Source organism: Coptis chinensis, chromosome 3 (assembly GCF_015680905.1).
Source record: "Coptis chinensis isolate HL-2020 chromosome 3, ASM1568090v1, whole genome shotgun sequence".
Classification (NCBI taxonomy): Eukaryota; Viridiplantae; Streptophyta; class Magnoliopsida; order Ranunculales; family Ranunculaceae; genus Coptis; species Coptis chinensis.
Window position 1 is genome coordinate 115,543,690 of NC_141458.1, and position 10,388 is coordinate 115,554,077.

The 10,388-nt window shown below is 39.9% G+C and overlaps 1 protein-coding gene and 1 pseudogene across 1 annotated transcript; one reads left to right on the forward strand and one right to left on the reverse strand.

Annotated features, from left to right (window-relative positions):
* Positions 1-944: 944 nt before the first annotated feature.
* Positions 945-3,861, reverse strand: LOC147513305 (bidirectional sugar transporter SWEET3b-like). The gene is made up of 6 exons (XM_086599531.1): positions 3,643-3,861; positions 3,475-3,511; positions 3,123-3,345; positions 2,383-2,544; positions 1,554-1,673; positions 945-1,462 (listed from the first exon to the last, which is right to left on the reverse strand). The coding sequence occupies exons 1-6, from the start codon at positions 3,701-3,703 to the stop codon at positions 1,274-1,276; spliced, it is 792 nt and encodes a 263-aa protein (XP_086455657.1). The 5' UTR covers positions 3,704-3,861; the 3' UTR covers positions 945-1,273.
* A 2,267-nt stretch (positions 3,862-6,128) lies between these two features.
* Positions 6,129-7,807, forward strand: LOC147513306 (BTB/POZ domain-containing protein At5g48800 pseudogene; annotated as a pseudogene).
* Positions 7,808-10,388: the final 2,581 nt, after the last annotated feature.

The following is a 10,388-nucleotide window of genomic DNA, read 5'->3' on the forward strand; positions in this document are numbered from 1 at the left end:
TTTAATCAATCATGTTGAGAAATTAGAGCATCTTTGGTATCTGCTTGCATAAGATGGAAACGTAAAATAGTGATGAAGAACAGCTTCTGTCTGACTGAAAAGATTTCTTAATACTTTTGGAAGAGGAACGAGGTAACTTTCTTCCCATCTGTATTCTATATTTACAAAACTTGATGCTGGCATTTACAGGCTACAAATATTTTCCCCATTGAAAAGCTAAGGGATATTCTATGTAAGCAAAGTTGTGGTTGTTCCTGGAAATATTGAACTTCAATAGGAAAAGATTGTTGGTGTGGGTGGAAATTGGAAAAGATCACTGAATATTCAAAAGCTATTCAAATTTCGCAACATCCGCAGTATTAACTGAAAGACAACATTTTCTCTTAACCAGGTACTTTTTTTTCTCTTAACCACATACTTCTCTCCAAGTCTAATCTGTTGATAGCAGTTCTAACTTTTGTAATGTAATCAGTTTGTCGTCCAAAAGTATCACATTCGTGAAATACTGACTTTTCTACGTTGTGGAAAATCATGAAATTTATACGGTGAACATTCTAGGACACTAGTTCCTACTGTTACTGACTTACTGTCTAAGATTGATGGCAAAGGTTATATAGCTCGTGCGTGAATGCTGAAACATTTTTAACAATGGGGCTCTGAGTTACACACTTACACCACAGAGCTGATCTAACCTCGGGAGCCAACTCGGCTGGGAAACATAAACTGGCCTACAGCCGAACTTTGGAGTTGTGATGATCCAGTGCGAGAAGTTGTTATTGCTATATATATTTACTCTTTGATATTTCACTCAGATCGACTCAATATTACATATCCCTTGCCCTGAGCCGACTTACACACCTCTTGTGCAGGAAAAATAGGAGTTGTAAAAGCAAATCTCAGTCATTAAATAAGCTCGTTTTAAAAACTCTGCTAGTCTGAGGTACTGAATTTAACTCTTCTATTCATTTCCACGTTTAAGGTTGAAGATGTTTCAAAAGTTGATTTCTATTCTCGCCCTTACAGCATAAAATGTAAGGCTTCGACAACCAATAATTAGTATATATTGAGCACATTTAATATGAGAATGATAGTAAGAGACTTAATTAAGACTGACATTCCTAGTAAGGACTACGGAATATGACTAGGGGAATCAACTTTAATTCCCCCATATTCCCTCTTGAGAGGTCCTCAGTGAAGTACTTGCATACGCACCGCATTAACGCATTCATAATATGTAAGACCTCTGGATTTAATTGGTTTTCCCTTGTGCACGTTACATAGGAGCAGGTAGGAGTTCGATTTTTTCAATAGCAGAGTTGACGATAGGTTCACGGACTTTTAGTTTCTCTTCATTTTTCTCCAGGTCTGCATCTTTGGCTTGTCCAATAATCCCCTTTTTGCGATAAATCCAGTATAGCACAATCTGGGAGATGCCCAAGGGACAACCTACAAGGTTTGGAGCCTGCAGAAGTGCTCAAAACTGTGATTTAGATACAATGAACATAAATCTGATTGTACTATCCCAAGTAAATTTAAAACGAAAGTTTACGAACCGCAAGGAAAAGATCACGGCCCAGTAGTCCATAGAACATCCAAAGTGCACTGGCGAGTAATGAGAAGAGAGATAAGTAGAACGGCATGAATTCCACACTTTTTGTTTGTATCACTTGTTTCTGCAAAGATGTAGAGTTGTATAGTAAGTTTTCTTCTAAACTTTATGCTTGTTTTGCCGCTAAAGTTTCATCCTTGTATAGAAAAAAAATTAAAAAAAGCCAAAACTTACGTCGCTTGGGTTGGGTTCTTTATAAATCACATTCAATGTTCCAATAGGTGAGGGAAAGGACATCTAATGGGTATCTCCAGGGTTTATCTTATGTCGGGGAGAGTTTGCAAATCGCAAGTTCGCAACCTATCTTTTTCAGCTCTTTAAAGAATGGTTGACAGAGTACAAGCATATCACTTTCCTTTCAACCTGTTTTAATTTTCTAATTATCAGGGTGGTGGTTTAGTAGTTATGATAAACAAAAGTGGTCAAGAATTATGAAGAAAAATTTGCATTCCCCTTTTCCAATTTAAGAGCTAAGCCTCGGCATATCAACATTATAAAGGTTGCATGATATGAATAAAGCCAAAATGTGATTTTGCAATATATGCTGGGGAGATTTCATCTCTCAACGTTGGACATAAGATTGCTTAATTAATAATTATTAACTTAGACAGTCTAAAACACCAACTTTTCTTGATTTTCTCAGTAACAAGTTGGATTTATCTATGATTTCTAAAGGCTATTGTTGTATACTTGTATTAAGTTGAATAACAGTTTCTAGAGGATGGGAAAAGGATAGAAAAACAATTAACTAATAATTGATGAAGAACACTCACCATAACCACCAACGGAGAGCCATACATTGCAATAGAGGCAACAAGTCCAATGCTACCAACCAAGATCTTTCGTTGACGATGATTGTGTAAAGCAAATGTGGAGACAAAGACGATAATGCAGAAAAGCGCGATAACTGGTATTGTCATCAAAGAAACCTTTTTCTGCACTCCCATTATAGTATTGACGTTAATGATCCTGACTTGAAAGCGCATGATGTCTAAAATGAGCTAGGCTATTCAGCTATTTATATATTGAAAAATGAAAATTGTAAGACTTGTAACTGTATAATCATTCCTATCTTTTTAGTCTTTGGTCAAAAGTTAAAACTTTAAAGCAATTCTGCAAAACTAAAAAGAAGTATACTTTTTCCCTTTTCTATAACAAGTTTAATTAGTTTACCTCATCCAGTGAGTCATTCAACTCAGGATGTCAGATCATCAACATATAACTATGATGTACGTTTGTTCGAATTTGCATGCATCAGAACATAAATATGTATATATGTTTAGCTAGACAGTGTATGGAGTGTACGTACTATATATGTTTAAATTATAATGGTGTGATGCATGAAAGATGGATAACAAAATGAAAATGTATAATCTTTTCTCAAGTAAAATGTCTACGTATGTACTTGCCCCGCCCCCATGCCATGAAATGAGTTTCAATAATAAGCTTTACATTGATGTGGTTATGAACATATAAAATAACGCCAGATGATGTTAAAAGAGTTCATATATACTTTTCCTCTTGGTGAAGCAAACCAAAGATATGTGAGAATGAAGGAGGACTCGAGAAGAATTCCTATGCCATTAATGGTAACTACTGGGAAGTTCTCCCAATTATGGCTCACCACTGGCAAGCCATACCAAGTATAGAGGAGACAATTCAATAGAGCAAGAATGTAAGGGACACATGTAAACTCCTCAGTACTTCTCTTCCTTGTGATCCTTCTGAAAGTTAGTCTGTCAAAAGAATAATTTAAATAATAATTAATATATAAAATTGACTATTTTATTATAGCTGAGAATATATAAGTAAATGAAAATTTTGGTATTCAAGTACATGGGAGCTAAAAAACCAAAAAAAAGTACATGGGAGCTGCATAAAGTAGCAAAGAAGCCGCATTCCCTGCAAGCAGACAAATTAAAGTCAACAAGCAAAGATCAGTGGTTGACAATGGACTAAAACTTGATTCTCTGTTTTATCTCATGAAGAGTATGTACTATTAAGTTTTAACACACAAGTTATTGAGAAGGTACCCATCATTCCGATCACCAATCGCAAGGTATCTCCCATGTTTGCTTCAAAAAATGGTCCCATCCCAGGAAGTCAGGGACTCAAGTCCTAGAAAGAAAATTAAAAGTGTACAAGTGTGCTTTGCGTACACCGGCATGGAGGGTATAAATAATGCAAGGGGACATTATATAGGGGATGTATCCAGAATAATACAAGGAGAGAAAGAGTGCATATATATACCTACTAGACTATATACTAAATCGGTGGAAAAAATGAATTGTACTAATTCAGGACCATGGTCTATATCTTTAAGCTACTATACATGTAATAGCTGTTAGGTTTAAATAAAAAGACAAAAGCAGATGGAGGGGCACAATAACACAGGGGTCTCTCTTTATCTATTTTGGTTCTCTAGGGAGTGGAACATGTCATAACATGAATTCCATTAATCCTATCAACTTGGATGTCCCGAGAATTGCAATTCAATATTCCCTTTCATAATGTATGACGACGTACTGGTTCTTTCGGAATAAAAGGTGAAGAATCCTATTTGGAATAGATATGTGCTAACAGACTTCAAAAAGTTCGATCTTTCAATGATCTAGAATTTAGAGATATTTAGTGAAAAATGAAAAATGATACTCACTTGGTACCTCATCTTACAAGTGGGTGAATCTCTTCATGGTATTAGACACCCAAGAGGTAGGAAAAGTGAACAGAAAAACAATCACACAAGAAACTCTTATGAGGTAAGTTGTTGCCAGTCAAGGATCTCAGTTGTGATTTGTGAATGAAACTAGTCACTCTTTCCAAGTGGGGTCTGATTAAAAAGAAAGGTTATAAGCTAGGCTTTCTGATGAAGAATACCGTTTGTACAATTTGTGATCTAAGCATATATATATTTTATTCTGCAGCTGGCTTCCATTCATTCCCTCTTAGCTTTCATTACCCACAAATTCTATGTGATCAACGCACCTTTTGGGTTCTGATGCTTCATGCATGCTGTATACCGGTGTCCCTTCGGGGCAGATGAATTACTGCTCTTGGTACGGCCTCAACGCTATACAGAAGAAGATGGGTCCCTGATGTTTCATGTGGAATGGGCGTATCCAGAGATGAAGTTTAAAGGTTTACCGAAGGGGTACCGAAACTGGGATAAGTACTGTTTCTTAGTACGGGGAAATTGGAACCCTTATGCAACCCGTGTCCCGAATAGGATTATAGGTATGAAGCACGAATTGTGCGCCTGCATAATCACTATCTTGTGAATTATCTATATATTCTGGTTACTGACGTTTTTGTTTTTAGGTGATCGACCAAGTACCACGGACTTTGATGTGAGCAGCCAAGCTTTGGAGCATCTCAGATTTTACTTTAGCATGGACAGGGACGAGAACATCTGGGACTTGTCATGGCCTAATGAAGTGGTTCGTAGCTGCCATTACAGTGAAGAAAAACGCTGTGGACATGCCCTTGATGTTCCCAAGTGTCCATATGGGTCGCTTGACGACAGGGCTCCCCGACAACAAGTAACCATGCTAGAAGCTCGACGACAAGCTGGTGATGAGCAGCGTGACAATGAGCAGAGGTCCCTTGTAACTGCGTCTCCCATTTTAGAAGCTCGCTTGAAAACGCAGAAGAGAAAAATAATAGATGAAGCTGCCAATGCCCGTGTTGAAGGATTGAAAGCTCTTGAAGTATTCCCCAAATCTACCGCTTCAATGGAGAGGCGGAGTAAGCGCAAAGCGGACAAAGACTTTAACGGGACTTGCCGACCAGAAACTGTAGTTGCTAATGAGAGTGTGGAGGTTGGTGTGAAGGAAACTACCTGGGCTGAAGGTACTCCAGATGATGGGCGTTGGCTGCCTCTTGTTCCTTTGAATAATGAAGGTACAGGGAGTAATATGCTTGTAATTTAAAAAGACTCTGAAATTATCCGGGGACAACCTCAGTCTATGGAGATAGAGCAAAAGGCAGCCGCCCCCAATGGTGCTATGGACGAAAGAATTTTTCCTGAAACGACGAGTGTGTCCATACCTGTTGGAGATATTACCTCAGTTGAACCATTAGCTTTTGTCTCGGCAGTTTTTCTTGATGCGAGGTGATAGAGGCGTTAAGGCCCTCACGCGGACATTGATTTTTCTTGAAATGGTCGAGGAGTATATGCATGACCAACTTTTACTACGTAATTAGGATCTAGTAACACGAAAGAGGTAGAGGCAAGTTCAGAATTGTGTATCCTTGGGATGCGAGGCGTTGCAAAAAGGTAATCCCATTATACATGTTGCCTCTCTATATTACTTAGCATGGCCTTTTGAAATCGTTATTCAACTTGTATATATATGTATATATCTACGCTTTTGTAGGCCATGGAAAATTTCGCTAAAGCTGATGGCGGTGTTAGAGAAAGAAAACCATGCAATGCCGGGATCCCCGACGGCGGATTATGTACTGAAAGAGCAAGAGAAAGTTTAAGGTGAGAGAGAGTGCTAGAGCCCGGATGGAAACGATGCTTTTGCGAGAGAAGGTGGCAGCCTTGTCGTGTGAAAAGGAGGAGATGGTGCAGGCGATAAAAGGGAAAGATAAGGAATGTAAGAAGGCTATGAGAGAGCTGCGTGAGGAGAAGAAGACACTATCTGAAGTGACTCTTAAACTCTCATTGGCTATTTTGAGAAAAGCTCGGCTTGAGGTCGTGTCGAAGAATACGCGTTGGCGTGATAAGTCGGCGAGATGTTATGAATGGCCTTGCAAAACATTATACCGTTGTACGGACTGCCCCGAGGAAAGAGGTTTGCGGGATATTGCTCCCAAGTGCCTTTGAGGATGCCATAGAAGACCTTGGGCTTGAAGATGGAGTAGGCGAGGGTGCTATGGAATTGGGGGATAGTTATGATACTTCGCCTTAAAATATGGCTATTTGGCGTAACATACGTAGTTCTTGCAATCGTCTACTAGATAGTGGTTAGATAGGTTTGAAATTTTCTGCACTTCATTTTTCTTTGTCTTTTTTGTTTGGATGTAAAGTGGAATGTTAGATGAATAAAACACTTATGTTGCGCCATAAACTCTGTATTCTTGTTGAACATCTGTGTATAGTGCTTTCTCTGAAATGTTCATTATGATTTGTTCTCTGATTTCTCTTGTTAGTTGCGGCTAAAGTTTTTGTATGGTGAAAACTTTGAGATCACGTCCTTGAATGTTGCTAATCTTTGTTGTGTTTCTGATTACCTTGAAATGACCGAGGAATATGCAAAGGACAACCTTGGCTCGTCTGTGAGACATATCCGGATACTATTTGTCCGTAAGAGCCTTGAAATGTGTGTGGATGTCTTGCAACAAAGTGTGAGAACCTCGCCCTCTTGCTGATGAGTTAAAGATAGTTAGCGGATGCACGGATGCAATAGCTTCAAAGGCATGTGCGAGCAGATAGCCTCAAGCTTCTCGCGATTAGAATATAGCGACTCAGGAAGGTTGCAAATGAACAAGCGAGGTCAAAGTGTGAGACCGGTGGATTGAAGATCTCTCGCACTAAGGATTGATTTGTATCGTGGAGTCCTAGTAGCCATGAAATGTCGAGGGGTTAGATCACGAGAGTGTTGGCGATCCCTTCGAATTATGCCCGAAGGTCTCAACGAAGAAAGCCGACTTATGGAATGCATCTAACCAACAAAAGGCTGATTTGGTTGTGAATCTGATTGAACAAGAGCGAGACTTGTGGTTGAGACACTTGTCGCCTTGTTGCCTGTTGAGAAACTTCGCAATTCCTATTAGTTTTCTTTTCGGCCTTCTACTTAACCGCGTTGATGCTTGATTGCACGATCTCTTGCGGACTTGATCTTGAGAGGAGGATTGGTCCACAATTGGAAATTGCTACTCTAGATGATATTTTGATCCCATCATTCCGTCCACAATCTTTGAAACTTTGTTTGATGTTGACACCATTCACGAATTCTAGTAAATTTCTCTCGGCCGGGGAAAGGCGGTGAAGGCGATGTGGAAGATACTTACGCCTATGAATCGGCGACCCTGTTCACCCTCACAAACTGCCTTGCTCAAAGTTGCAAAGCTAGTGGACGATTATCTTCTTTGAAGTAGGCTGGCGATGTAAACCTCAAACTTACCAAGTTCATGGTAATTGCGGAGACTTTGCCAGCACGAGTTGCAGATAGTAGGCTATGGAGACGCTAAGTTTCCGACTTGGATTGGTTGGAGACGGTTAAAAACTCCAAAAGTTTGATGGTGGCAACAAGTATACCATAAGAGGATGCCCACGGTTTTTTTTTTTTTTTTTGAATCAAAGACTTTCATTTTTGTTCATTATGCTTTTCCTTCCAATGGAAAGATTCTATTTTGCCGAGATGTTTACACTTAACACCAATACGTTTTGATCTTCATGTTCAGTCTTCTTGATAATGTTCACCGTGACTACCTATGGGCTTAAGGCGTTCTTTTAACAAGCACTACTTGTGGCAACCGGCCGGTCTCACAATTCAGTTCCCTTGGCGGCTATTGTGGATTCAATAACAGGCCATGCCCCTCATCTCATGGATTACTTTGGGCTGTGGCTGTCATGGTCGGTTCGCCGGGCATCAACATCCCTCGGCGCTTGTTGCGATTACAAAGGATGTAGGTCGAGGGATAGCCGATACAAATGTGGTTCTGAAAATGAAGATCATAATTAGTAAAACATCTTGTAGAATCGTGGATCGCGTCACGTAATCAAGTAGCTTATGTCCCGACCTATCCATTTGGGAAAAGCGTGTAGGTCGATTCAGTTGTGTCATATGATTGGTAGCTGCATTGAATTGTACTCGGTTCAAAATTAGTACACGAGTGGCATCATTAACTTAAGAAGATTGTATATCTTGATGCACGCATTTCTAGCTCTCGCATTGTATGGGATGATCGTGTTCTTATCAACTTGGTTGATCGACTCTATGTTTTATTGTCGAAGCCATCTCCTCCGAGACCCAAATCAAAGCACTAGTAGTCCGGCGAGAATATAGCCCACAAGAATTTGTTTCCTTTGCTAGAATTAGTTGCTCGAAGGCGATAATATATGATGGCGTCGGTCGAATTGCTAACAAGTTTGATGTGCAATTTGAATGACAAAGGCAAAGGTTAGCGAGTCCATCGAGTTTTTTGAAGCACTAGAGAAGAAAGAGATGAATGCACCTTCCAAGGGTCTCAAAGGACACCGACTCAAAGGTTAGACTGAATTTGAATTTAGCGATCGGGACCTGACCTTTAGAACTTAAGTTTCATTGTTTTGGTGTGTTGGCCACCTCTCAAATGGATTTGAGTAGAGTAGCTTCTGCGCTTTCGTCGCTATGACAATATATATGAAAGGTTCCCGTCAATGCCTCTACATTCTATTCACAAATATCGGGATTTTAACAAGTCGTTTTGCTATTTCCATCCGCTATTGATCGTCCTCTATAAATTTACCAAGCTCACATTCGATTGGTATGGTAATTCGTCATTACTCACCTAAGCGTCTTGCTCCCAACATGTAACTTTTCGCTCACACATTCATGCCTTCGGAGGAAAGAAAATACAAAGGGAAGCATTGGTATGGAAAGTGTTGAATATTAATTTGGAGTATTTTTTTTTTTTTTTTTCTTGTAATAATTCATATAGGTCGCCAGGATGGCGATTAATGGTCTTAACATGCTAATGCTTGAGTCTTTCACCAATTTAGAGTTTTTGCATTATTTTTTCTTGAAACTTGCATGCCAAGTAAAACACAAGTGTCCCGAGCTCCTGCGGCGTTATGCGATTGCCTTCAAGACCGGTTAATATAAAACCTACCACATATACGTTTTCACGGTGGAAGAGTGAAGTTTTGTCTACCTTCATTGATGGTGTGGGTCTTTGCCTCAAGATTATTGAAATTGAAGGTTGTGATGGTGTGATAATGTAAAATCCGGGAAACAAATTTCATTTTGTTGGTAGACCCGATAAACCGGTTTGCATTTATATAGTCATTCCAGCTTTGATTGCTATGTGATTTGTGATGAGTGGGGTAAGGTATTGTAAATGCTAACCCCACGATTTTCAGTGCGTGTGTCAAGATATTGCCTATGCAAGCCCCGTGACTTCTTGATGCGTGGAGTAAAGGTGTTGCGGCGCCAACTCCACGTCTTTGTGATCGTGGAGTAAGGTTTTGCAAACACAAACTCCACGACTTTTTGATCGCGTGGAGTAAGGTTTTGCAAAGCGCCAAACTCCACGACTTTTGATGCATGGAGTAAGGTTTTGCAAAGCGCCAAACTCAGCGACTTTTGATGCGTGGAGTAAGGTTTTGCAAACACAAACTCCACGACTTTTTTGATGCGTGGAGTAAGGTTTTGCAAACGCCAAACTCCCCGACTTTTTGATCGCGTGGAGTAAGGTTTTGCAAGCGCGAAACTCCACGACTTTTGATCGCGTGGAGTAAGGTTTTGCAAACGCAAACTCCACGACTTTTGATCGTGGAGTAAGGTTTTGCAAAGCGCAAACTCCCGACTTTTTGATGCTCGCATTTTGTATTTTTAGAGAAAATCTCCGGCGACATCTTCATTTTATCGCAAAGGTCTTTCCATCGTGCTTTTGTGACACCCACATTAGTCATTGTTTTCTTGATGATGTCTTTGATTTGTTGTTCCGTGAATGGTGCACCTGTGGCTTCTAGACTTATGACTTGAGGAGTAACTTCACTACGTTGCATCTAACGGTGTTGTCGCCCCGATTTGTGCGCCAAAGATCGGCGTCATCCCTTTGTACTTGC

Excerpts from the sequence above, each read along its gene's own strand:
- LOC147513305 (XM_086599531.1), bottom strand. The coding sequence starts at position 3,703 with ATGGGACCATTTTTTGAAGCAAACATGGGAGATACCTTGCGATTGGTG. Across the intron at positions 3,512-3,642 it reads ATTGGTGATCGGAATGATGG|GGAATGCGGCTTCTTTGCTA; the intron begins GTACCTTCTCAA and ends GTCTGCTTGCAG. Across the intron at positions 1,674-2,382 it reads GCTCTCCGTTGGTGGTTATG|AAACAAGTGATACAAACAAA; the intron begins GTGAGTGTTCTT and ends ACATCTTTGCAG.